General features: G+C 45.3%; 3 protein-coding genes, 1 long non-coding RNA gene and 1 pseudogene across 4 annotated transcripts; 2 read left to right on the top strand and 3 right to left on the bottom strand.

Annotated features, from left to right (window-relative positions):
* Window positions 1-488: 488 nt before the first annotated feature.
* LOC147981204 (uncharacterized) lies at window positions 489-1,443 on the bottom strand. The gene is made up of 2 exons (XR_015599880.1): window positions 1,110-1,443; window positions 489-895 (listed from the first exon to the last, which is right to left on the bottom strand). It is a non-coding gene; the product is annotated as an uncharacterized LOC147981204 (long non-coding RNA).
* A 10,159-nt stretch (window positions 1,444-11,602) lies between these two features.
* Window positions 11,603-13,111, bottom strand: LOC125528766 (2'-deoxymugineic-acid 2'-dioxygenase). The gene is made up of 4 exons (XM_087513885.1): window positions 12,836-13,111; window positions 12,495-12,747; window positions 12,092-12,413; window positions 11,603-12,014 (listed from the first exon to the last, which is right to left on the bottom strand). Exons 1-4 carry the CDS (start codon window positions 13,044-13,046, stop codon window positions 11,748-11,750), a joined length of 1,053 nt encoding a protein of 350 aa, XP_087370011.1. The 5' UTR covers window positions 13,047-13,111; the 3' UTR covers window positions 11,603-11,747.
* A 6,198-nt stretch (window positions 13,112-19,309) lies between these two features.
* On the top strand, window positions 19,310-20,878 carry LOC147981203 (uncharacterized). Its single transcript, XM_087517051.1, has one exon. It carries the CDS (start codon window positions 19,394-19,396, stop codon window positions 20,384-20,386), a length of 993 nt encoding a protein of 330 aa, XP_087373177.1. The 5' UTR covers window positions 19,310-19,393; the 3' UTR covers window positions 20,387-20,878.
* A 2,045-nt stretch (window positions 20,879-22,923) lies between these two features.
* Window positions 22,924-25,011, top strand: LOC147981202 (uncharacterized). The gene has a single exon (XM_087517050.1). The coding sequence runs from the start codon at window positions 23,128-23,130 to the stop codon at window positions 24,181-24,183; it is 1,056 nt and encodes a 351-aa protein (XP_087373176.1). The 5' UTR covers window positions 22,924-23,127; the 3' UTR covers window positions 24,184-25,011.
* Window positions 25,012-25,322: 311 nt separating this feature from the next.
* On the bottom strand, window positions 25,323-27,499 carry LOC125534996 (putative disease resistance RPP13-like protein 1; annotated as a pseudogene).
* Window positions 27,500-27,866: the final 367 nt, after the last annotated feature.

The raw sequence follows: 27,866 nt of genomic DNA, 5'->3' as shown, positions 1-27,866 counted from the left end.
TTCATCTGTACGTACTTCGAAATCTGCACTAAACTACTCCAAAGAAAACAAGTGCATCTGATGCATACCGTTGGCCAGTTTTTGTGACACAGAAGCACATACTATGGTAACACGTGCTAGTACTAGAACAATTGGTTTTGCTTCTATTTCCTAGCAAATTTGCTTCCATATCAAACTATATTGTTTCAACCTGGTGAGGTTTTTGTCCAGTGCGGCCTTTTATTTTGTTTATATTGCGGGGAATTTTGCTCGGAATGACCGTAGAAGTGTCTGCAATGTAACAATAAAATGCTTCGAACGATACAAATGTATGATTCTATCAAACACCCTTTCTTTTACCATTGTGACTAACAGTTTCAAACAAACTATATTGGGGCTTTGCTTCCAAAGAATTTGGTATTTGCGTTAAAAGAAATAGGAATTTGCTTCCAAAGAATTTGGTATTTGCGTCCAAAGAAATAGGAATTTGATTCCAACGAATTTGGAACTTGCATCCAAAAAATGATGATTTGCTTCCATATACAACAAAAATTGACACATATGACCAGGTTTGCATCGCCTGGGCACAACAATACAGATGTCGTGCTTCCATAGATATATATTTTGCTTTTGAATCATTATGATACTACTATTTTCATATACCAGAGAATTGTTTCCATACGAACATAGATTTGTGTCCATCAAAAAGAAAAAAACATAAATTTTAAACTATATGGGATATGTTTCCATAATGGTGAAGATTTATCTCGATTAAACAGAGGATTTGTTTCCATGGTGATCATGAAGCACTGCACCATCTATGGGCAGTGACACAATATGCAAAAAGGCGAAGACATTGTCTGGCATCGTTGCCTTGTGGAAAGAAGCTGCATATTACTACCTTCTTCTGTGCTTCCTGAAATCCAAGACATAATCATGGGAGAGAGTTAACAAATTTCGATGAACATATCCAGTAGCAATGGAGAAGAACCCTACAATGCTTAAAATAATAAACAGGGGAAAAAAGAATAATACAAACTATGCTTCCTCCATTCATTCATGATGATTTAATGAAATTTAAAGCTAGAGCATCAATGGGGACTTGCATGAGCTTCACACTTCTTACCTACCTGCCGCATGTGATGCTGAGACAAAACATCGCCTGGCAATCCACCATTCTGCATGGCGTGAGAGGCTATCCCAGATTCCCAGTTGGCCTCGTTTCCAAACCGAGAAGACGCTCAGGCGAGCTGGATCAGAGACCGAAAGTACAGGTGGAGCAGCGCACGATCTTGACGAAGTTAAGCACGGAGACGAGGGAGGTTACGAGCTCGTCGGTGAGCAGGTGGTGGGTCATTATCGGCGTGGCCGCCGGAGGATATGGCGCATCGACGAGGTGGAACGGAGGCCGTGGATGGGTGGGTCAGAAACTCGTCCTGGGGTGGGCGGGGATTGTTGCCCATATGCTAGTGATCCACAGGGAGGGTGGCGAGGTTGTTGGCCTCCTTCCACATTTAGTGGGCGGGGTGTGTCCATTCTCTAGTATGTTGATGATACCATCATTTGCATGGAACGCAACTCGGACAAGTTCGTTAATATGAAATTTATTCTTTATCTCTTCGAGCAACTATCAGGACTTAAAATAAACTTCTAGAAAAGTGAATTCTTTTACTTTGGACGCACCGGATAGGAAGAGGACCATTATAAACAACTTTTAGGTTGTGAGATTGGTAAACTTCCATTCCGGTATCTTGGGATAGCGATTCACTTCCGTAAGCTTACTAACAAAGAGTGAGAGTGTATTCAAGACGTGTTCGAAAAGAAGCTCAACTATTGAATAGAGAAAAAATTACGTCTTATGGAGGGAATTTAGTCCTCACAAATGTTGTGGTTACTAGCCTACCAATGTTCATGTTTTCATTCTTTGAAATAGCCAAGGTTTCTGGACAAGATTTGATTATTACATGTCTAGATTTTTCTTGCAAAGTGATGAACATGAACGTAAGTGCCGCTTAGCTAAGTGGGACATTCTGTGTAGGTAGCAAGGACTAAGGGCAATGATCTCGAAATTAAGAACAAGTGCTTGAGGGTGTTTGATATGAGTTGCTCGGTAATAAATACCTTCACTCTAAGACATTGTCTCGGGTTGACACAAGAAAAAAAAACCTGATGGATTCAGCCTTTCGGAAAGGCTTGATACGGTTTAAGCCAGCTACACGGAACCAAGGATCAAATTATCCTCCCAAAAATGAAGACGGCTAGAAAACCCTTGTAGATCCAACAAGATAGATTCCAGAAGGCCTTACCTCAATAGCTTCCAACGAAGCAGAAGGTAGTCGCGCTAACAAGATAGATTTCAGGAGGCCTTACCTCAGTAGCTTCCAAGTTCCAACGAAGCAGAAGATAGTGGTGCATCACTGAGCGGAGAAAAAGCCAGAAGGACAAAATATGAACTGTCGCTAATATTGTTGAATGGCGCCATCCTCCCCGCTGAACGATGTAGTCCAAGATCACCTAGACGAAACGAAGAAAAAAAGGGGCCCAACATCTGTACAACCTCTGCCAACCAATCAACATATCTTATCTCAAAAAAAAAACCAATCAACATATCATCATGCAAACCCTAAAAGAAACATATCATCATGCACAATCCCCTTTGTTGTATTTAGTCTGCAGTTTTTAAGTAACAGAAGTTTCTATGCAGAATTTGAAATATTAGGAAGGAGCGATATGAAGAATTTCAAATCTTGGGAAAGAGCGGCATTTTCGCAATCAGTCGAGGGCCATACGGGCCGAGGGTTTCAAAGTACAGCAAACCCTACACCTGCCGGCGCGCGGCGCCCCCGTTGAATGCGATGGCCTCGGGTTCCGCGGAACCAGCCACCGCTGGCGAGGACGCGTGTGCCGTTCGCTTTGCCGAGTTCTCGGACCTGCAGCTGCGGGCGAGGTTGCGGCGCATACAGAGTTGGATCGACGGAGGCGTCTACAGCGGCCTCGGCGACGGCGGAGAGAACTCAGAGAAGATGCATCAGCTGTGCCGTGACATCCGCCACGAGATCGCTCAACGCCGGAAGGTTTCCTCGGCCCTGCCCTCGGCATTTTCCGCCACTCTCGGTCGCTCCGCCGCCCCCTCGGGAGGCAGCAAACGGCACCGCGCCACGGTGAGTGCGATACCCTCCGGCGGCGAGGCGGGGGTCGAGGATGCGGTGGTGGATAGACACGGCGCGCTGCGCCAGCTTTCGGACCTCGCTCTGGCGGAACTGTTGCGGCGCCTAGAGAAGCGGCTCCCTGGCATCGTCCGCCATCTCCCCGACGGCGGAATGAAGTACTTTGCGTACATCCGCGCCGTCCGCCTCGAGCTCGCTCGCCGGCAGGCCCTGCACTCCGTAACCAGCCGTCCGCCACCGAACGCAGAGCAGGTGCTGTGTAGAAGGTCCTCATCGTCATAGGTATCCCCACGATCTCCTGTTCTCCTCTCTGCTCCTCTCTCTGATAGTGTTGGTTTAGCTAGCTCGTCCTCTCTCTGATACGACGCAGATGGGGATGCTCCACTCGTCCATCGGTTCCATCTCCTCGAGGCACCCGCCGGCGAATCCATGTTTGTCTTCCAGGTTCCAGCCCGCATTTTTGTTGTAATTTAGAGTTACTGGTTATGCTAAATGACACAGTACGTAATTTTGTTCCAATACCCAGTGAATTGCAACTTTTTCTTAGTGATGATTTTGTTGTGATTTAGTGATGGTTGGAATGTTCGGGTGTGCACGAATGACACATGTTGCCACCATTAATGATGCCATAGAAATTTTAGCAGCATCTAGTCTTAATTTCACAGTTGAGTTCGATATGACGATCTTACTTTCACACTTGGAATTTTTAGTTAAATGTAAGAACAGATTTTATTCTTGGTAAGCATTAACTAGTTTGCAGTGGATGAAGAAATTGCAATAGGTACCTGGCTAACATTCTGTCTAGCAATTCTCCACCTTCACATAATCTGTTAAAGGAAAACAAGATGAGGAAAATACTGCCTGGCAGGCGTTACAAAAGATGCCATAAACAATGCTAATTTATAATTCTAGTACATCCAAAGATAGATAAAAAGTGATTAAGTAGACGCATAAATCTTAAAGGAAGTGTTTTTCATGTAAGAAGTGTAGAGAATCAAAGGGAGTTTTGGGATGCAACACATGTATGGTCGCCAGCATCCAGTGCATATATAGTTATACCGGTATAAGGTGCAGCACACATCCTCAACTAACTCCTTTCTAACTTCTTTAGCTTCCACCTATTGCACCATGGTTTCCCCTTCCTCGGTTTCTGGTGAGTCTAACCCCTTCGTTGAAGCTGCCTCCGCGCCTCCCACCTTCATCGGCCTAAACCATGTTAACATATTCGACCACGTTCCCATGTGCCTCTCCTCCTTTGACTCCACCTTCTATGCATGAAAGACATACTTCTCTCTCATCTTCCGATCGTTCCAACTGCGTGATCACATAACCGTCGATGCCCACACTATGAAGGACGGTCGACTGGTCCTCCATCGATGCGACCATTATCTGGTGGTTGTATCTCACCATCTCAAGGATATGTTTAACGTGTGCGAGGCCGACAATGGCGTACTCCGTGTGGAACAATATCTGTGGCCTCTTCACCGACAATCAGTTGCAGTGCATCGTCTTCCTCCAACATGAGTTCTTAGGCCTCCAACAACATGACTCCTCGATTGATGACTATTGCATGCGCTTAAACATGATGTCGGACGAGATGCACGACATCAAAGTGCCGGTCTCCAACGACATGCTCCTCATCAACCTGACGCGCGGCCACCACAAGGATTTTGGTAACACCGCCTCCAATCTTTCCCTTCTCATCACACCTACTTTTAGCAAGGTTGTGGCCTACCCGCGCCTCGAGGAGCGTTGGATGATGTATACTCGTGCGTAGGCCGTCCACATCGCTCTGGCTGCCAGCATTTCTCGTGGTGCTCCTGCGCAGCCGCATGCGGCCCCTACAGCCCCAACACCACTTCAGCAGCATCAACCAACTTCGCCTCCCTTGGATCATGGCCGATAAAGGAAGCATGGCCGCAATAAAGAACCCCACAACACCTACACAGGGGGGGCTCCTCGTCTGGCGTACCAGCAACCACCGCCGCCATGGAACTCCATCCACAACACAACCCTTGGACTGGGGTTGTCCATGCGAACTCCATGTTCGTGCCTCAAGCTTTGTCAACCGGCCAACCACCCAAGTCCACCTCGCCGCACACCAGTAGTCGATGCCTACTATGGTCCACCGTCGACCCCGCAACCTCCCTCGTCATGGGACTCCGTGCTTCTCGCCGTGCTACAGACCACCCCTTTGTTCGAACACATATGACGGTAGCAGCGATTGATACATGGACATCGGTGCGATGTCCCATGAATATAACCTACTCTCCCGGTAATTTATCCTCTTAGCACACCACCACGACCTCTCGCATCATCGTCGGCGATGGCTCCCCCTCCCAATTATTCATACTGGTCATGCTCACTTTCCCTCCTCCTCTTTGGCGCTTTCTCTTTGTAATGTTCTTGTATCTCCAAATCTTATTAAGAACCTCATTTTGTTTGCTCATTTACAAGTGATAATCTTGTTTCCATTGAATTTTGATGAGTTTGGCTTCTCTGTTGAAGACGTGATAGCCCATGCGTCTCTACCAGTGTTGATCTCTGGCACGGCCCCCTCGGCTACCCCACAGCTACTACCCTTTGTCATATTCTTCAGGCTTTTCATTTACTTGTAATAAAACTGACGATTGTATTTGCCACACACGTCGTGTTGGAAATCATGTTTGTCTTTCATTTAGTTCTCATATTTTGTTGCATCTTTTCCCTTAGAAATAATTCATAGCACATGAGAGGTCCATACATCACTATGAATTAATGTTTTGCTTAGTTCTTTTAGCCTAGCCGCATGAAGTAAAAACAATTGCACAGTATATCATTAATCATTAAAATATTTGAAGATAAACATGCATAATATGTAAAACATTAACGAGTGTAAAATTTCACGGATCGAGATATTCAAATTAAAGCATGCATAGTTCATTCAAAAGGCATCACATCATCAATCAAGTTCGATCCAAAGCTTCACAACATAACATGTTTTATGTTGCGGATCAAGGCCAACCAATGGCATGCATGAACTCAAACACCGTCCTCGCCAAAGAAATCACCACCGCCACCACCATACACATGGACACCCCCATCACCACCACCATCCTCTCGGCCACCACCACCACCCTCTCGGCCACCACTACCACTATTCCAAAGAGAGACCTCCGTTTGGGTCAAGATCTCCCCACGAGTGAGATCCCAAAACTTTTTTTGCAGTCTCATCCATTGTGGTTGGGTTCATTAACATGATAGAACGGTCTTCGGCTTTCTTTGCATTCCAAAGCCTCTCCTCCTCGAGTGCAAGCCTACGCTCCTGCGCGTTCAAGTTCCTCTCTTCTCTCACCAACTTAGATTTCCATTTCTCATCCTCCAACATCTTAAACTCATTCCATCTCGCCATCTTCTCTTCCTTGCGTTCGGCCACCAACACTTTCTTGGCCTTAATCATATCCACAAGTTCATCTTTGTATGTGCCATCGAATGCTCCTGTCCTCTTTCTCTCTTTTGCATTCTTGTAGCCGTTCAGTCTCTTGTAGGCATCTTCATTCTCCCCGTCATCGTCCTCAATGGATATACTCAACCTTGATCTCTTTGGAGTGGTCTCCGCAAATCTCTAAATCCACTTCTCATTGGTTGCAAGCTTGTTGTAACAATGATACAAAGTGAAGGGCTTGTGGCAAAACTTCTTGTTTCTATGTTTAAAGAGATCTTGGATGATGGGGCCATACTCCATGACCGACACACTGCTAGGTAGTGAATGATTCACTTGGTCGACGCAACCGTACCATCGGTTGCATTGGTCGTGGATCGTCCCCCAATGATGGCCAAGAGAACATTGGATCCGGCTTGATGTGACATCCACAGAGTTATTGTACTACTATGCAATTACCCCCCCCCCCCCCCAAACAGTCCTTTGATTGGTTCATTTCAACCGTTGCATCCACAGAGATGTTCATCCAAGCATAGCACAAATCAACATCTTCAACTTGGTTGTAGTTGTGAGTCCTTATCCTTTGTTGCTTCATGCTTGATTAAGTCTCGGTCTCCATGGGATCATCCACCTCTTCCTCTTCGGCCACTTGTTGATTGAACACCGAATCATAATTGAGATCTTCAAGCCCAAGCGTATTTGACGCCTCAAAGACGCCCAAAATTCGGCCATGTTCATATCCGCACTACGACGACAACAACAACAACAACAACAACAACATCCATCGCCACCAACAATCACCGCACAATGCATAGGCCAAAATTGAAAAAGCAAAAAAAAACCTTGTAGGCATTTCATCGAGCACTTGGCGGCCGCGGCCCTTGTTGTCGGTTGTGGTGGTTGGACGCACCGGAGCAATGGCCGTAGGGGTGGGTGGGGACACCGCACGAGCCGCTGGACGGGGTTGAGGGCCGGAGTGGATCTTATTCTTCGCCGCCTCCTTAGCGTGGGTGGACGCGGCGACCGTCAGCTTCCTAGTTCGCTTCCACCGCCCGGAGCAGCGGGAAGGCGACCCATTGTTGTCAGAATGGAGTGGCCACCCTGCCAACCTTGCGACCGGTAGTAATTGCCGGCTTGGTGGGCCGTACAACATTTTTGGTCCCCAACCTTTTCTTTGGTGTGGGTGGCGTGCAGGGGTGGTTTCCGGCGGCCGACAGGGTGGCGGAAGGGTCTTGAGTCCAACCTTTACTTCGTTACAGCAACGGTGAAGGGGTAGTTTCTATCGCCTGACGGGGTAGCAGAAGGGTCTTGGCTACCCATTCCAGCCAGAACAGCGGTCATCGGTGGTGATGGCAACGTGTGGGGGAGGCGGCGGCAGGAGAGGAGGCGGGGAAAGTTTACTCAGCCACGCGGGGGCCGAGTGCTTTTAGGCGCCGCGGGCCAAATTTTCGGTGGAAATGGGTTTAGGAGATTGGCTAGGTGCCTGTTAGAGAAATACAACTGAAATATACTGCTCTATAACTATTTATTAGGGATCAACTAGAGATGCCCTAATGTGCCATTGTTCATGGGTTGCAATACACATAGGGAGCATCTTGCCAATACTTCAAGGGCGACCTAACGGGCTAGGAAACGACGATGAACTCGTGAATTACTACCCGCAATGCCCCGACCCTAGCCTCACGCTAGGCATCCAGATGCATTCTGACTGCTACATCCAAGTGGTCTTGTCGCGGGGCGACGTAAGTGATTTACAGGTTAAGCACAAGAGACGTTGGATTGATGTCCAACCCATGCACAACACATTTGTTATCAACTTTGGGATTCATCTGGAGGTGACGTCGCATCATCACATATATCCTACAGAAGAAGATACTATATGCATGGTAGCTAATTCTATATGTTTTGGTGTAGATGTTAACCGACGGGATGCTCACAAAGCGAGCACCGGGTGGTGACCAATTTGGCCAAGGCGAGGATGTAAATGGCAATGCTTATCAGGCCAAATATGTATTGTAGGATTGGTCTGTCGCCGGTGATGGTGAATGCAGAGACCAACTATCATTTGAAGTATAGGGACTTCACATGGAGCCAGCTCATCAAGGCGTATGAGGCCACCGCGGGCAATAGGGAGGCCCTGCTTGCCAGGATCCACCACACCAAGTTGCTAGTACTAGACACACACACACACAATCGACCTTTGCTTTCTTAAGTTCATCGTGTCTTCCTTACAAGAATAACTTGCTTAAGACAGGAATCCTAGTTCGTATTCCAAGCTCGATATAGTATACTAATCCCAACAATAAATGATTGTTAAATCATGCATGCTGATCGACATATGTTGTCGGTTGTTTTGATTTTTCAATATTTCTGCTATATTTTGCACTGCAATAAGCAATGCAGTAATTGCTACTCCATTGGCTCCCTAATGTAGTGCATATTTTTCTTTGAAGATAAACTTTTTATTACATCTTTCTAAAGTCAAACTTAGTGATTATTGACCAAGTTTATAATAGCAACTCCTTGTATACAAAAAGTGGGTGATTAAGGTATGCACTCCAATCACTGTTTAGCATAAGAAAACGAAAAGTAACATCTACTTCCTCTGTTACGTCTAGATATATACATTTGTTTGATAATCAACTATAATTTCGAGCGAAGGAAGTATGATACTTGACGGCAATAGGTAACCTTCATAAGTCAGCTCATCACAAAATGAAATAGCTGTTTGGAGCTCTAAGGACCAATATGTAGCTTTGTTGTCTAAAAATTATTTCATTAAATGTAATAATAGAAAACTTCAGTGGTATGACATGAATAGTTTCTCTTATGTACTTCCTCCGGTTCTTTTTACTTTGCATATAAGAATTGTCTGAAGTCAAACTTTGTAAAGTTTGACCATACTTATATGAAAACATATTAACATCTACAATGCTAAATTTATACAATATGAAAATTAAAGTCTTGACGCATCTAATGTTGTTGATTTTATATTTTGAATGTTGGTGTTTTTTCTGTAAATTTGGTCAAAGTTTACGAGGTTTGACTTCAGACAAATCTTATATACGAACTAAAAAGGACCGGAGGGAGTATGTGGAATGGACCTCAACAAGTGCAGTATGCTACTGAACTTAGAGCTATAAGTAGTTTCTCTTATGTAGCGTACTGATGATGTTGAGGTTTATTCCATGTAAGAGAAATTATTCATGTACCACTGAAGTTTTTATTATTATTATATTTAATGAATATATTAATTTTGATAAAAAAAATAAAGATACATATTGGTTGTTAGAGCTCCAAACAGCTATTTCATTTTGTGATGAGCTGACTTTTGATGATTACCTATCGCTGTCAAGTATCATACTCCCTCTGACCGAAATTAGTTGATGCTCAAACAGTTGTATCTAGATGTTATTTGTTTTTGTTTCCTTATGCTAAAAGTGTCCGGAAATCTGGAATGCATGCCTTAATCACCCTCCTTTTGTGCACAAGGAGTTGCTATTATAAACTTGGTCAATGATTGCTACTCCCTCCGTTTCAATTTACAAGTCCTGCATGTATATCTAGGTTGCCAATTTTATCACTCTAATATAAACTATATAACACAAACATTTATATCATTTGAAAATAGAACATCTGAAGTTTATATTGGTAGTATATTTTTGTAATATATGACTTGTATTAGGTTGGTCAAATTGACGACCTAGGGATACGCGCATGCCCCGTAAACTGAGAGAGATGGAGTAAGTTTGACTTTTGAAAGGTGTACTGTATGCAGTACATTAGGAAACGGATGGAATAGCAATCACTCTGTTGCTTAGGGCCAGTTCTTTTGAGCTATGTTGTGGAAATAAGCTTCTATGAAAATAAGCTCAAGATAAGCTCATGTGGAAATAAGCTCCAGAGAATAAGCTAGCCAGTTCTTTTCGGTGCCCGTTTGTTCAGCTTATGTGTGGTATGATCAGTGAAAAGTCTGTAATGCCCTTAAACTATATTGTTGTTCACATTAAACGATATTGTGCAAAAAAATTTTATCATTTTTCTGCCTATATGAACAATATATAATGCTTTGAACATTATGGCAGAGAGCAACCTTCTTGTATTACCACACCATATATGCTGATGATTTGAACAATCAGACCAAACCATATCCAAAACCCAATCACACGAATCATCTACTTCTAGGAGGGGGGGGGGGGGGGGGGGGGGGGGAACGAGGTCCTTCCGCCGGGGTGCGGCGTCCGCGGCCGGAGTTGAGCACCCGCCGGATCGATCTGGAGTAACTGGTAGGAGACCGGGGCGGCAGGGGGTACTCCGAGGGAGGAGCAGCGGCGGGGGAACGAGGTCCTTCCGCCGGGGTGCGGCGTCCGCGGCCGGAGTTGAGCACCCGCCGGATCGATCTGGAGTAACTGGTAGGAGACCGGGGCGGCAGGGGGTACTCCGAGGGAGGAGCAGCGGCGGGGGAACGAGGTCCTTCCGCCGGGGTGCGGCGTCCGCGGCCGGAGTTGAGCACCCGCCGGATCGATCTGGAGTAACTGGTAGGAGACCGGGGCGGCAGGGGGTACTCCGAGGGAGGAGCAGCGGCGGGGGATGGAGGCCTACCCGCCGTCCATGCGCTCGCCCGAGGGAGGAGCAGCAGCAGAGGAGCAGGGCACCGGCGGCGGAGGCGGCTAGCTGGAACCCTAGCAGCAGCGGCGCCTCTATTTTGCGGGAGCTCGATGCGGGATGGGAACGACCGAACGAGAGCCTGTTTTTTTTTGCGGGAGCTAAACTGGGACCTGGCGGTGGCATTTTTGCTGTAAATTGGGCAAATAACAGGGCCACATAGCTATACCCCTTCGGGGTTAAGTCGGAAGCTGCGGGAAGCTCCTCCCACCCAGCTTTTTCTCATTGTGAAGGGAAGAGTGATGGAAATAAGCTGAGCTAGCTTTTCCAAATCCAGTTCTTTTGAGCTTTTGGCTTATTTTGACAATAAGCTGAAATAAGCTAGAAAAGAACTGGCCCTTATTACAGTGCAAAATATAACAACAGATAATTGAAAATTAAAACAACTGACTGCACATGTCAATCGGCATGCATGATTTAACAATCATTTATTGTTGGGAGTAGTAAACTACGATCGACAAACTGAACTTAAGAAAGCGATGGTCGACAGTGTGTGTTTGTGTACTTGTCGCTAGCTATAGCAACTTGGTGTGATGGATCCTGAACAAGGCAAGCAGGGCCTCCCTATTTCCCGCAGTGGCCTCATACGCCTCGATGAGCTCGCTCCCCGTGAAGTCCCTGTACTTAGGACGATGGTTGGTCTCTCCATTCACCATCATCGGCGCCGGACGAATCCTGCAGCCCATATTTGGCCTGATAAGCGTTGCCACCGACATCCTCGCCTTGGCCGAGTTCGTCACCACCCGGTGCTCCACGCTTGTAAGCACCCCGTTGGTCACCATCTACACAAGAACAAATAGAATTAGCTATCATGTGCTCTCTTCTTCCATAGGGTGGATGCGATGTGATGCGACCTCACCTCCAGCTGAAGCCCAAAGTTGACAACAAACGCGTTGCGCATGGGTTGGACACCGATCCAGCGTCCCTTGTGCTTCACCTGTAAACCAGTGACGTCGCCCTGTGACAGGACAGTGAGGATGTAGCGGTCGGAATGCGGCCGGATGCCCAGCGTGAGGCTCGGGTCGGGGCATCGCGGGTAGTAGTTCACGTTCATCATCGTCTCCCCGCCGGTGAGGTCGCCCTCGAAGAATTGACTATCCAAGCCGAGCCCCTCCGCGATGAGTCGCAGGAGCCTTTGTGCCAGCTCTTGCACTGCCACGGCGTACTTTGCAAGACGCTCCCTGCGTGGGGTTGCAACCCATGAATACAATGCCGCTATAGCTAGGTGAGAGTATAAGGGATCAACACGAATGTACTCTTACCGAAATGTTTCTGGCTGTGATGGCCAATGGTCCATCAGCTTGTCGACCGGGTAGCACCGGAGCTTGAGACAGTCGCGCCAGTAGCGGATGTCGTTGGTGTCAGTGTGGGACGTGACGGAGCCGGAGAAGACCCGGCAATGCTTGTTGTGCTCGTTGGAGTAGTGCTTGAGTTTTGCCTCGGCCGGCATCCTGAAGAACTCTGCCGCCGCTTCACGGAAGCCCTGGATCACGTCTTCCCCCACACCGTGGTTCACTGCCTGCAACGCCATGCATGCAATGTAAGAACTGATCAGGATTCAGGAGCGCAGTACATGCATGGCAGTGAAACGAAGCAAGGCAACGTGCCTGGAAGAAGCCATACTCCTTGCCAGCCTCCATGATCTCGCCAATGACCTGTCGGCGGCCATCTCCAAGAGCTCCTTGGAGGTCGATGACGGGGAGAGCGACCGAGAGGTCGCCTTGTAGCTCGTGGTTGCAAGGGCGTCTCTCCGGCGGCAAGACGTACTTGTCCGGCAGGGACTTTGGCGACGGGAAGTCGCAGATGAGCTTCATTGTCTCGCTTTTCTTCTTGGCTTCGACTTCTGTACCGTATACTACTTTTCTGTCTGTATTGCACCACTCTATCACATGCACTTATACTAGTTTGAGAAGGCCTACCTACCGCAGGCATTTTTTCTTTCCTTTTTGATTGAGAAGGCACTAGACTAGAGAAGGGGCCTTGTTCCTCTGCATCTCTTCTTCGACATGCCACGGAGAAAGAGGAAGAAATAAATAGTTATACATTTGGGTAATGTTATTCAATGAAAGTTCAGTGGGACAGGATGGCAAAATGAGCATTTTTCAGGGCAATTATATTGTGCAGTGCATGACAATTTCTCGAAGCGAACATGGCAATTTTTACAGCAAGTCCTTATTTTTGTCGGAAATTGCATGTGTTTCTAGCCACCGTCCCATATTGTGAAAGAGTAAGCGTGGATGTGTATCTGAATACGAGAAACCTGCAACCACACTTTATTTTGATACAATTGCACCTATGTTTTTGCGGTTATTTTCTTAATTGTGTGATTGAATTTTATCGACGGGGCACAAATAGTGATTGAAACTTCAAAAAGTTTCACTCAATCTTAGTTCAAAACCACGACTTGGATCAGAGGGAGTAGCTATTGTGGTATAGATGTTCAGCTAACACTGTACTTACTCCCTCCGTCTAGGTATATAAGTCATCTTAGGTTGTGCAACGCGACTAAGACAAAGGAAAAAACAAGAGAACTTAATGTTTTCTTCTAATTAATAGCATTGCATGCAATAAACTAACCACTGTATGTCATGTTTGGTAGTCTTAAGTCACTGAAATCATGCACGGCCCACATTTTTTATTGATTGGTATGTCATGAAATAAGAAACGAGAAGGAAGTTAATGTATCATATCTAAGTATTTTGAGATTATTTGATTTTCGTAAGTAATTTATGCACCTAGACGAAAGGAGTACTTATATTATCTGTTTTTTCCTTCCGTAGCATGAATGTGATAGCCTTTCCCCCGGCATTGTTATTGAGTCACGGCTGACGCATGAGGGAGCGAGTGGCAACCTACTGCGTCACGTGGCTACCCCATACGGACAAGAAATGAAAGAGTAATGGTGCTCTAGATCGGCTCATTTCGGTCAAGATCGTATCTGCATGCATTTGATAACAAGGAGCGCGCGTGCCGATTTGGAATCTGGCGCTGCAGCCAGGGGATCAGTTCAGTAAATAAAACCTAGTGTTAGGCAACAAGCATATCATATGTCTGCAAGATGCAACCACTCTGACCATTATGCCTATGTATTCCCCCACCATGCCTATCCGGGGGAATATATAGTGCCAAGTTGACAACTCAGTAAATAAATCCGGCTATTCCAGACGTCGATCAACCACTCTGATCATATATATAGTGTCAAGTTGACAACCCAGCATTACCTCTGTCCGGGTTTATTGGTCTCATTTGTATTTTATGCCCAATTTTAACTATAGATTTGACTAAGAAAATATAAACTGTATGTCATACAAATTATATTGTTATATTCATATTCCAAAGAAGTTTTCAATGACACTATTTTTGTAGTATATACCTTATTTTCTGGAGTTAAATCAAAGGTCGGAATTTACCCAAAATAGAAAGAGACTAAGAAACCCGGACGGAGATAATAAACAATAGTCCAAGAATGGTCAGCAAAGAAACAGTAAGTTGACTACTACTAACATCGAGGAGTTTGAGACCATCATGTCGTGAACAACATTGAGGAATTTCTTTGAGTTTTATTAGGGTTTGTGTCCTACTGAGAAAGATGAGACGATAGCGGCTCTCCGAAGATGAAATAAGGCTCTTCCCGCCTAGGCTCCGTCCCGGTGGTGCATCTAGCATCGTTGGTGGGCGTATGGAGGTGTGTCTCTGGCGGATCTGTCCTTGATGGATTTGCTCGGATCTTATCGTAGTTCATCTATGTTTGTGTGTCTTCAGGTCAGATCCTTTCGATCTACGCTACTCTTCAATGGCGGCGGTTGCTGTTCCAGTGCGTTCGTCCTATGGGGCATTAGCATGACGACTTTCGAACTGCCTATTACAACAAGCTTTGCCCGGTTCCGGCGAAGGTGGGGCGATGACGGCGGCGCGCTTTCGGCTTGCTTGAGTGCTTGTAGTTGTTGCTAGATGGTCTAGGATGTGGATGTAATTTTTACTATTTCCTGTGTTCGCTATATTATTATGATTGAAAATGAATAGATTGAAAGTTTTTTTAAAAAAAAACTAACAAATGGTTCGTATCCGACAAAAGAAAATACAGTATTTATCTATCTTTTGTTCTTTGTGCGATCGCTTCAAGTTTTTAAATATTAAATTTTTTGGAACGTGAGTATGATAAACGTGGAGAACCAGAGATCAGTCAGATCTTGTTTGTGTTCGTGTTCGTGTTTGTGTTCAGCTGTAACTGAAATACATATTTTAGTTTTCTCTTGGGGGTGAACATATTTTAGTTAGAACTGCCCATCCAGAAGCCTCCTTGACCTCTCCGGCCATGATAGGCACTAGAGTTGATGCGTTCCTCCATCTGATTTTATTTTCTTAAAAGGGTCAAAAGGCAGGAGGTAGAACTTAGCAATCCAGCTTACTCACATGACTCTGTCCACCCGTATGCGAGGTTTGGGTCTCCTACGAGACGTGGTAGGTAGGCAATCTGCTACTATGTGTTTTTCATCCCACTTCCCATTGGAGTGTACATATACTATTAGATATGGGATCTATTTTCATCAACCCTGCTAAGATCCAAAGCGCAGCAAAGCCCCACGAAAGCAAACAATACGGGTGGAGGAGTTACCGTGGAAAGACAGGAAGGATAAAACTGTAAAATCACTTGTTTGAAACATCTAAAAAATAGAAATGGGGCTCTCGTAGAAATATTTGAAAGTATAAACAAAAGCAAAAATAACTAAATAGATTATTTTTTTAGGTAAAAATAACTAAATAAATAAAAGAGAAAGTAGTCAAGTCTCACGCGAAGGCGTGCGCGAGATGGGCTGGCCCAGATGCACAGGAGGCCACCTCAGTTAATTTTTTGAAGTTAATATTTGCATTCTTTTTTTTACTTTACTTTATAGTTCCAAGTATTCTACATAAACGTATTACAAAAAATTTGATAAAACATTTTAGAAAATTTTAACCAAGCATTACAAGAAAAATTAAATTTGAATAGAGAAAATGTTTCTCATCTATACAAAAAATATACAACGTTTTTGAAAAAAAAGTTTATTATGTATTTAAAAAACTATTAATCAAGCATTTAAATTTATTAAATTAAGTATTTTAAAAATATTAATAAATCTTTTGAAATAAGTGAAATGGTTATAGAAAAAAATCTTGACCATGTATTAGAAAAATGTTAACCAAACATTTGAAAAACATTAAATATGTAAAGAAACAAATATTGACAATCTATTAAAAACGTAATATTATATTTGAAAACTGTTAGTGACGAATTTTGAACATGTTAAATATATATAGGAAAAAATGTTGACCATGCATTAAAAAGTTAATCAATCATTTGGAAAGTGTCACTAATTTATTTTAAAAATGTTCAATGCTTGTATAAAATGTTCCTGATTTATAAAATAAATGTAGAAGTGTGTTAAAAATTTCAAATGAAAAACGTAAATACAAAAAAAAATGATCGTGTATCAAAAAATTGTTAATCATATATTTTGAAAATATTATTTTTTCATAAAGAAAGTTCCTCATATATACCGAAATGTAGAAAGTGTATGAAAATGTAGTCATCGAACACAAATATGAAAAAAGGTTAATCATTTATTTCAAAAATCTAAAAAGTGTAAAACAATGTTCGTTATGTATGGAAAAAATGTAGAACGCATATTAAAAAATTAAAAAAACATAATTTTTAATAAATATTGTCATGTGTAACAAATGTTAATTATATATTCAAAATATTAAAAAATGTTCCTGGCATATACCAAAAATGTACAATGTGAATTAGAAATGTAGCCATTCTATTTTAAATGTTAATCATGTATTAGAAAAATATTAAGCATGTATCAAAATTGTTCCTGATTTATAAGTAAAATGTACAAGAGTGTATGAAAAATACAGACATGTGTTGAAAAAAAGCGGTGCAAACCAAATAAATGGAGGAAATAAACACCTAAAAAAACAGAAACTACAAAAAAACGTGAAAACATATGTGGAAACAAATCAAAACCAAAGACAAATGAAGAACTGATCAGAAATAAGAAAGAAACCTAAGAAAATAAAACAAATACAAAGGAAATGAAAAAAAACAAAGAGAAAAAACCGAAGAAAATAGTGAAAAGGAAAAAGACCAAGTAGGAAAAGAACAAAAACATTAGAAAAAACAAGAAAGCCGGTGAATAAATAAAAAACCGAAAAGTACAAAAAAAGAAACCAACAGTGAAACCCAAAGAAGAAACCCACACCAAAAGGCCGAGAAAACCACGAAAGAAAACTAGAAAACTCGAACAAAGTACAAGGACGAAATCACTAATTAAGAGGTACTCGTTGCTAAGAGCACTCCACTTTACCAGGTTGCGACAAGTGGCACACATGCAGCGCGCCACTTGTCGCAACCTGGGAGTTTTCCCTTTTTTCGTAGATCCGTTTATTCAAAACGTTTTATCTCTTAAACCGTGCATCCCAATCTCGAACCGTTTTCACCGTTGGATTCCTCGCGTCGAGATCTTCAAAAGTAGATCCGAAAGGCACGACCGTGACTCTTGCTAAAGCACAACCGTGCCTCTCACGGAAGAAAAACCATGACTTTCGCGAAAGGGAAAAAAAGAAAACGCGTTTTCTCGCGCAAAAAAATTCGAAATTTTTTTTTGGTCGAAAAGCCAAGAAAGACCGGGCGAAAACCAAAACGTCAGAAAAAACCGGCAAAAACCCGTTTAAAAGGCCGAAAACACGTGCGGAAAAATAAAAAATTAAAATCCGAAGGGAGCGTTCAGAGCGCGACACGTGGCAAATGGCTGAGAGCGCGGCAAGTGGCGATGATCGTTGCGAGGCTCCCGAAGGAGCGCTCGTCAACTAGTTGCTCCCGAACGAAAATAAACAGACGTAAATGGGCTGCCCAGTCGTTATAGCACGAGGACAAAGTTTCAGAGGAGACCGAAGGAGCAAAATCACTAACTAATGGGTATGCCTCACAAAGGTCACTCCTACCTTCCCAAATTATGACGAGTGACATATTTAGAGTTTTCCTTTTCTTGTAGGTTCGTTTATTCAAAATATTTTATCTCTTGAATCTTACATTCAAATCGTGAAAAGTTTTCACCTATGGATTTTTCATGTCAAGGTCCTAGTCATTAGATCCCATGTTAGTAGGTTTCGATAAAAAAAATCACGAAAAACCGGTAAAAAATCCAAGACAGAAGGATGACTTTCCTCCATTTTTTCCCCTTTCGAGAGGCACTATCCCTGTGGTGGGAGCAAATATGTGCCATGGCGTGAAGCAAATACGTGCCTCTCATAGAAAAAGAATCGTGTTTTCCCCTATCCGTGAGGTACAGCTGTGACTCATGTAGAAACAAACTTGTGCCTCCACGAGAAGCAAATTCATGCCTCTTGCAAAAGAAAAAAAAATGCACTTTTTTCCTTTTTTAAGAGGCACAGTTCTGTGTCTCGCGAATGTAAATTTGTGCCTCCACGACGAAGAAAATCAGCGCCTCTCGCGGAAGAGAAAAAGGAGTTTTTTTTCTCTTTCAGAGAGGCACAACTGTTGTCCACCTGTTGTACTCCTACGCGCCAAGGATGGGGTATGTGTTGTGTCAGTCAGGCATGAAGTTTTGTTCATGCTTCCGAGGTGTTCAACATTGATTAAGACGCGGCCTTGGCCTCTGTGTCCTACCTCTTTATCGTTCGTGGCTTGAGACCGATAAGGGGGTTTGTGTGTAGTTGTAGTCATGGTGGGTGTGTTGTGCCGCTAGACATTGTATCAGTCATTTATAGGGGAAAAAAAGGTGTAGCTAAATCTCACTTGAATGAGACTTAACTAAGGCATAATCAAGTGACACAACATTTAAAAAGGAATACAGAAAAATTAAACGTTTCATGGACAGATCTCCATTTAAGATCTCATAATTATAACATCTATTAAAACTCAGTCGACTGAAATTTAGCAATTCCGTTGAGAAAATTGTAAAGTGGCAAATCTGACGATATATGTCACATTTATTACCGACCGACGACTCCGAAAAGTCCAGGTCGTCCACCGAGAATTTTCTTCGGATGACCACGGTGATCGCGATACAAATCCGCCCATCGCTGCTTCACAAGATACTGCTGCACGTCAAGCTAAGCTGTAAGCTCCCGCCAGTCTTCCATAGCCAATTGATCCATGGCCGCCACGGCAGGAAGCACCGCAGGTTCGTCGTCGCCGCGCACCAGCTTCGTCGCGGACTCCCTGATCCTCCCCACGCGCAACGGCAGCCTCTTCGCGTCCGCCTTCGCGCTCGTCTACGCCCACACCTTCGTCTCCCTCTCCGTCGCCCTCCTCTACGCCCACCCCCTCGCCGCCGCCGTCCTCGAACACGTCGGCGTGCTGGCCAGGGAGGACGACGGCTACGACTTCTACGCGGCGGAACGCGACGAGGAGATCCGGGGACACGCAAAGAAGCTGCTCCTCCTCTACCTCGCGTACCTCGCCAGCCAGCTCGTCACGCGGGTCGCCGTCGCGCTCGCCGCCTCCGCGACGTGCGCCGGCGACCGGCGACCGCGCTCGCTGGCCGAGCTCGTTGCCGCAGGCAGGATCCGCGGCACCTTGGCCACCGCCGCCCTCGTCGCCGTCCTCCAGCTCGCGTCGTCCGCGGCTCTCCTCGCGGCGTGCCTCGCGTCCTGGTGTTGGTGGACGCGCGGCGCTGCTGCCCGGTCGGACACGGCCGCCGCCGTGTCGTCTTTCGTGTCAGGCTACGTGCTGTTCCTCCTTCTCCTCGCTCTCCTCTCGCACATCTTCCTCGCCGCGGTATTCCAAGTGGCGATCGCCGCGTCGGCGGCAGATGAAGGTTATGGTGAACGCGGAACGCGTGCTGCTCTCCGGCGGGCGTGGCGGCTCATGGCCGCGAGGGCGATGAGGAAGGAGGCCGCCGTGATGCTGCTCGTGGCGAGCCTCCTGCCGGTTGTCATCTACCCGGTGTACGCGTTCGCCGTGTACTGTTTGCAGAGCGGCGTCTGTGTCTGCAACACCCCTGTGCTCGGTGTCGTCCATGGATATCTTCTCCCGTCCGCCGGCGTGCAGCTCTACTCCACGGTGGCGGCCACCGTGTTCTATCACCGATTCACGGAGCATCATTATGAATCTGTCATGCCATTGACGATGAAACAAGCTAGCTAGGTCAATCCTCTGGTCTGAAGATATACGATAGTACTCATTTGGATACGGAAAAACGAGACTGATTGAGTGTTTGGTGTAAGGAGAAAGGTGTAACAGATCCCGGGTGCCCCTACACCCTCATGAACAGTATTTTTGTAAAAAATTCAAAAAGTTCAAAAAAATCTGAAACTTTCAGGGATCAAAGATGTTCAAAAATTTGATTTTCTTGCAAAGTTTCAGCAAGAAATAACTTTCGTGCAGCCCTCACCACAAAAAAACAAAATCACTGCTCAAAAATGTACATCAACTTTGAACAATGATTTTAGATTTTTAGGTGAGGGCTCCTCGAATGTTATTTTTAACTAAAACTTTTCAAGATCATCAAAAGTTTGATCAAGTTTGATGTCCCAAAGTTTCAGATTTTTTTTTATTTGTGTAGGGGCACCCGGGTGCTGAAAATTCTCTGTCGTGGTGTAAGTTGATAGACATGAGTGCCAATTTGGGCTCCATGAATCTCTTCCGTTTCTACAATGGTAAATGCTTTTAGAGTTCTTACAAAATCCTCTTGATTTTTTTAAACAACTCCACTGAAGAAATTGAGTCCAATACATCAAAATATAGAGACAGAAAGTAAAGTGAATAAATAGTAGATTTAAACTAATTATTGCAGCATCATAGCTAACATTGCAGCATCTCTAACATAGTCGGAGGTTCATCACTCAGCAAAATGACACACCCAAATTGCATATGCAGAACACTACAGAAAACATGGCATGCAAAACAAAACTTCAGAGTTACGACCAAACGTGGGCAAGCCAATGCACCACCGGCTACACAATCATCCAACAGCACGATGCCCAAGTGGTGCCCATCCTTTCGCCTGCTGGCCAAACACCTCAGCCACCACCACCGTGAGTCTTCTGGATCCTCGCTGGAGAACCGCCATCACATTTTCCTTCTGCAAGTCGGACCGGTCATCAATATACCGACATATTAAATGAATGACACTAACAATATCATTAGGGTACTTTTTTTTTATGAAAGCACACTTTGTTGCGTGTCTTCCGGATAGCCTATATAACATGAGCCGTCCCCACTACAGTGTTTTCCTTCTCTTTGGAGGAAAACTTTAGATCATTGTCAAGCATTGATCAAAGCTAGCAAGGGTTGATGCAACTTTAAAAGTGCATTGTACAATCCCCCGGATGAACCTAGCTACTGAACTCCCAAAAAACAGATGGTCAGTAGATTCATCTTGCAACTTTTTTCTCCAACCCACCACGATTTAGTAGGGTATCTGTAGTTCAGATGCTTAAGAACCAGCCATGAGAAAGCAATAATCATTGGTGAAATCTTAACCTTCCAAAGGAAACGACAACCATCAAAGGGCGAGTGTGAATAATTTTGTTGATACAAGGATTTAACAATAAATCCTTTAGTTGGGTTAGGCATATAAATGAGTATATATCTTTGCCTCCTCAGAGGGAGAAATTTGACACAAGATCCTTCAAAGCAACTCATTGTTCTAGGAAACACCTCACATAGCTCTTCTAAAACTCAAACACTGACAAGCACTCATGATTACCTTATCAACCATAATATTCAATGAGAAAGTAAACACATCAAATCTACTAAACCTAGTAGCCAAGGATTGATCTCCAATCCAAAGATCCTCCTAGATTCTAGTAGCCTTACCATCATGGACTTCTTTTCTACAAAAGGTATAGAACAGACGTCCATTAAGGCATTTCAAAATTGGGACTTGCTAAATAAAATGTTGGCTTTTGACAAGGTCCGCCTTCTGAGATATTTCTTAAAGAGCAACTCTCGACAAATGACATTTTCCATGACCATTTTCCAAGAAGGGCTATGTTTCATAAACTCAAGGTTTACAACCCTTTAGGTACTCCATAGAAAGATAGCAAGTAGAGAGGTTTCTTACTAAGAGAGGAGCAAGGTCAGCCTACCTCAAATGAGAAGTAGCTTCCCTTGCCAAAATTTAAGTTTCTTCTTTATCCCATCCTCGACAGATTTACAATCTTTATTTAAGATCCTAACACTACTAACTGGAATGCCTTGATATTTAATAGGCAACTGACCAACCTGACAAGTGAAAATATTCTCATAAATGCTCTTTTAACAACATCTGCAGAGCAATAAACCTCACTTTTGTGAAATTTTTTAACCCAGTTGTTCAAAGAGACATAAAAATAATTTTGAATTACTAGCATTCTCATCCCCTTCCTTTAGGAGAAACAGTGTATCATCTACATATTGCAGGATATCATGTCCATTTTCATGAAGGTCAGAGGCTAAACCTCTAATGAACCCAACCCCACTGCCCCTTATGAATCAACTAAGCAAGTGTATCCACTCCAATATTAAATAGAAGGGGTGGTAAGGAACACCTTGCCTCACACCTTTATAAGTTGTGAAGTAAGGTCCAAGCTCATTATCCTTATCCTTATCCTTTGGCTCTCCAGATCCACTCGATCTCGTCCTCTTTCATTATGGTTTTTAGCTCATATTTGTAGAGATTTTTTTGCTGGATCTCATAAGCATCGTTGTCCTTGTTCAACCATGGAGTGGCACATCGGATGTAATAAATGACAGTAACTGGCCTGTGACTCCGAAAGGTCAAAGTCTCTCCCGAGAATTTTCGTCCGATGACCACCATGAACGTGACAACGGCATTAAGATACGACACGTCAGCGATCAAGCTCTGGCCAACCTCTCCGCCGATTCTTCATCGAGCATAGCCAATGCATCCATCCACCATGGCCGCCACCGCCAGGGAAGCAAGCACCGCAGGTTCGTCGTCGCCGCGCACCAGCTTCGTCGCGGACTCCCTGATCCTCCCCACGCGCAACGGCAGGCTCTTCGCGTCCGCCTTCGCGCTCGTCTACGTCCACACCTTCGTCTCCCTCTCCGTCGCCGTCCTCTACGCCCACCCCCTCGCCACCGCCGTCCTCCTCCGCGTGTACTCGCTGGTCAGGGACAACGACGGTGGCCCCGGGAGGAGCCAGCACGTCGTCTACGCGTCGGAAAGCGACGACGAGATCCGGGGACACGCCAAGAAGCTGCTCGTCGTCTACCTCGCGTACCTCGCCAGCCAGCTCGCCACGCGGGTCGCCGTCGCGCTCGCCGCCTCCGCGACGTGTCGGGGTGACCGGCGCCCGCGCTCGCTGGCCGAGCTCGTCCGCGGCAAGGCGGCCGCGGGGAGGGTCCGCGGCACCTTGGCCACCGCCGCCCTCGTCGCCGTCGTCGAGCACGCGTCGTTGGCGGCTCTTCTCGCGTCGTGCCTCGCCCTCGCGTCGTGGCGCTGGTGGACGAGCGGTGCCGCTGCCCGGTCGGACGCCGCAGCGTCTTTTGTGACGGGCTACGTGCTGTTCCTCCTCCTCCTCCTTCTCCTCTCGCACCTCTTCCTCGCCGCGGTGTTCCAAGTGGCGATCGCCGCGTCGGCGGCAGATGAAGGTTACGGGGAAGGCGGAACACGCGCTGCTTTCCGGCTGGCGTGGCGGCTCATGGCCGAGAGGGCGAGGAGGAAGGAGGCCGCCGTGATGGTGGTCGTGGCGAGCCTCCTTCCGGTTGCCATCTCCCCGGCGTACGCGTTTGCCATGTACTGTTCTCAGAGGGCACCCGATGCCGGTATCATCGGTGTCCTCCATGGATATCTTCTCCCGTCCGTCGGCGTGCAGCTCTTGTCCACGGTGGCGGCCGCGGTGTTCTACCACCGGTGCATGGAGCATCATCATGATCCGGCTGTCCTTCAACCGAGGACGAAACTAGCTATAGCTAAATCCTCCGTGATTGATTAAGCAATGTGATACTCATCTTGAATTTACAATTTTACATGTAAAGCACGATTAGTTCTTACAGTATGATTGATATTTAAAAGTTTAAAAAATAATATATCCTTTTTTGCGATATTCTTTTAGAAATAAAAACGAGCCGGCTCTCCAGTTTGCATTAGAAAAAACCCGCCAGTAACAGAGTTCAGCACATCAAAATGTAGAGACAAAAGGTAGAGTGAGTAAGCAGCAGAGCTAAACTACTTATTACAGTTCAACACAATACATCATCACATTCCAAGTATCCGAATTGCAGCCGCTCATCCATGCTTCCTTTGCATATGCTTCTTACGCCACCACATTCAGCATTCGAGCTCTTTGATTAATTTGGCTATTTCTTCAATGAAGTTTTTTCTCTTTGACGCTGACTATGGCAAGCTTGTGCCGGCCTGAACTTGTATTGAGAAGATCAGAGGAGAAACCTACAGAACAGCGATACAAAGTTATCTGCTAATTACAGGGTTGTTGAACGCACCCCAACAGAAGAAAGGCTAAATTCTCTCAGATAAATGAAACAACATCGACCCCCAATCTCGGAGAAGAATAGCTTGTACATCATTGGGGCATCGATTAGACCAAATAATCAAGTCATCAGGGAGACATACAGTCCCTCGCGCAATGGCATTGCATTCCTTCGCATCCAAATGTTCCATAAGAGCGCAATGAGCACCGTGAATCTGACCTTGTTATAGCAGGATCAGGAAATTGCTGTTTAAAGTACACACATTCATAGTATTCCTGTTTGCGCCGACAAGATAGAAAATATGTGCCCCTAGAACCCTATGCACCCCCAGAGAACAAGTTTGCGCTGACAAGACATAAAATATGTGAATGTGTGTTATGTGTATTTGTACAAATTTTAAATAATTACAACGTTAATTTGTAAGCTACACAAAATGGCAAATTTGAATATCCATATAATAGCAAATAGTCAATCTATATTTCATCCATATATTTGTCTTATTTGTGTGCACATAACTGAAAAGATATTTTTAGCCATGATGGCCTTCACTCAAAAAAAGAAAAATATAGTTTAATGAAAAAAATCATACTACTATATATTTTTTTCTTCAGAAAATTTTGAGGTTTTCAATATTGTTCCGTCATTGCAAAAAAGGGGCTCCATGGAGCCTGGGATCTATAGTATCCACATCAATCAAGAGAATACATACTTCAAATTTCTAATACAACTTGTCATGGTTCTCGATGTAAAAAAATAACCGGCAGCTTGACTTATACTTCGCCAAACACGCCGTACTCAATAGTCAGTATGGAAGCAATTATATACTGTATAATGTAATGACATTTTGTGATTCGCAAGACTATGCGGTCACTGACTCACAAGCTCAAACCAAGTGTCCTTCCTTCTGAAGCAGACACCTCTTTCCTTTTCCTTCCCACCGTAGATTGCGGTGCTGGCATCATACAGCTTACCGTATAGTTGTAGTAGGGCGGTATGCAAGACCTCCATGCGAGAGCCTCAAATTTCCCTCTGGGCAATGTACCACCACGCCCCGAGATGATTTCCTGCACACTGATCTTGGAGACTTGCTCACTTGAATCTGACTGGTGATGGCTGCAAATCAAGAAATATTTGCAGCTCCTTCCCAGCCTCCAATAATACCGCTGTCCATCTTCGCACGCAAGGTGACGTGCCTTTCTATACGCTCTCACGCTTCCAAGGACTGCACGCCAGAATCCGGGACTGAAGTTATCTCGCAGTAACCCGGCAACCATATGCGCGCTGATCAAACACTGTCTATGCTCCGAAGCGATCTCCATGGCCATCGCTGCCATGCTTCGGTGCTCGTCAGGGTTCGCGCTTCCGAACGCGAGCGACTTGAAGAGATACCAGTAGGCTTCTCGAGGGACACGGCCCAGTGAAAGCGCTCCCGTCGTTCCAAGATCCACTATTCTGACTGACCGACCGGTGACTATGATTTTACTCCCACCGCAAGGTGCCATACGGGTGACGCACGATTTCAGACTTCTCCATGCTCCCTCGTTGATGTCCTTGGCGGTTTCGACAATGATCAGAAACCTGGTGTGAGACTGAGTGGCGTGATTCTGATGTCTGACTTTGAAGTTGCTGCCCCCTCTCAAGTCTGCCTTCATCCTCAAGGCTGCCTTCTGGAAAGAAGAGGATCGTCGAGAAGCGACTGCGCACATTTTCATCCCTGCAGACATGCTCAACAAGAGTGGTTTTCCCTCCTCTTAGGGGACCGACGATCGGAAGTACAGCCAAGATCGGAGTAGCAGCAGGATGGAGCAAGAAATCCAGGACCCGTTCCCGTTCCGTTTGGCGACCAAACATGCAGTTCTCCAAGAGCAAATATGCGGCGTATGGTTGGCGGAGTACCCGAGGATACGACTCCAAGAAGAGAAGGAACTCCTTCATACCTGCATCCATGGTGTCTTCAAGAGAAGAAACCACACGTTGCAGCTCTTCTCGTATGCTGTTCTTTGCACCGAACATTAACACTCCTGCTGCTTCTCTGTTGCTGCTGCTACCACCGCCACCGGCACCACCGGAGAAACGAAGCCGTTTGGCGAGACTACTGGATTCAGACAGCAGAGCAGCAGTCAGTGGGTGGCTCACCCCCTCCTCATCTTCAAGGGCGGCTTGGAAGCTCAGGGCATCAAGAATGTAGCGGCCTCTGTACATTCCTTGCCTCAGCGTCTTCAGCTGACGGAGCATCCCCTGGTTGGTGATGCGCCGTCCCTCGGCCTCCTCGACGACGGTGTCGATTCTCTGGACGACTCGCTGCAGCCTCTGGAGAATCATGTCGATGCCAGGCTGCTGCCGGAAGTACTTGCCGATCACGAACGACGCCGACCTGCTGACGAGGTCACCTAGGATTGCGGAGACGAGGATGTCCATTGTTATGTGAACCTCCTTGACTCCAGCACCAGGCGTGGTACTGCGACGGAAGATGGCGGGGTAAACAGCAACGAGTGCTAGCTGCTGGGTGGTGTCAGGTTTGGGGAAGGTGTTTGGACTTGACTAAAGACTCGCAGAGGCTTCTGGATTGAAGGTTTGAAGGTGACTGCTTGACTGATGACTGCAATTAGTGGAGCACAATGCTGGACGAATCAACACGCCATAAGACGTGTGGAATTTAGTTGTCGCTAGTTTGACTGATTCTTGGCTAAAGAACAGGTGGCATTACTTCCTTTTCCTTTATGTATTTGTATTTATTGCGGGAAAATCTACCCTGAAGCTGACATGACAGACAAAATCTGAATCTAATAGTACTATTTTATTTTATTTTTGAAACGGAAAAAAATTTAGCAACTTTTAGTTACTATGGCCGTGTTCGGTAATACTCCGCTCCTTCACCAGGGAGCGGAGCCGGCGGAGCGCCCATTTGGCTGCTCGCTCAAATTACACTAAATGCCGCTCCGCTCCCGCAGCGGTGTTAGAAGCGGAGAGTTTCCGAAAGACCCCTATATATGCCCTATGTAATCCAAGCATTTGCATCTCCAGGGAACATGTTTAATTCACGCATGTTATAGTAGTCTCACTAGCACTGTATATGCCCCCACACCCAAGGGCTTCCCTCACTGTATATGCTCTGCCCTGCCTCCGGTGGTATGGCCATGATTTTTTTAGAAAAGCAAATACACTGCTTTACAACAAAAATTCAAAT

Source organism: Triticum urartu, chromosome 3A, assembly GCF_056163025.1.
Source record: "Triticum urartu cultivar PI428250 chromosome 3A, HENAU_Tu73, whole genome shotgun sequence".
Lineage (NCBI taxonomy): Eukaryota > Viridiplantae > Streptophyta > Magnoliopsida > Poales > Poaceae > Triticum > Triticum urartu.
This window is presented reverse-complemented; position numbering and strand designations above follow the sequence as displayed.

Excerpts from the sequence above, each read along its gene's own strand:
- LOC147981203 (XM_087517051.1), top strand. The coding sequence starts at position 19,394 with ATGGCCGCCACGGCAGGAAGCACCGCAGGTTCGTCGTCGCCGCGCACC.
- LOC125528766 (XM_087513885.1), bottom strand. The coding sequence starts at position 13,046 with ATGAAGCTCATCTGCGACTTCCCGTCGCCAAAGTCCCTGCCGGACAAG. Across the intron at positions 12,414-12,494 it reads TCACAGCCAGAAACATTTCG|GGAGCGTCTTGCAAAGTACG; the intron begins GTAAGAGTACAT and ends AACCCCACGCAG. Across the intron at positions 12,015-12,091 it reads ACTTTGGGCTTCAGCTGGAG|ATGGTGACCAACGGGGTGCT; the intron begins GTGAGGTCGCAT and ends GTTCTTGTGTAG.
- LOC147981202 (XM_087517050.1), top strand. The coding sequence starts at position 23,128 with ATGCATCCATCCACCATGGCCGCCACCGCCAGGGAAGCAAGCACCGCA.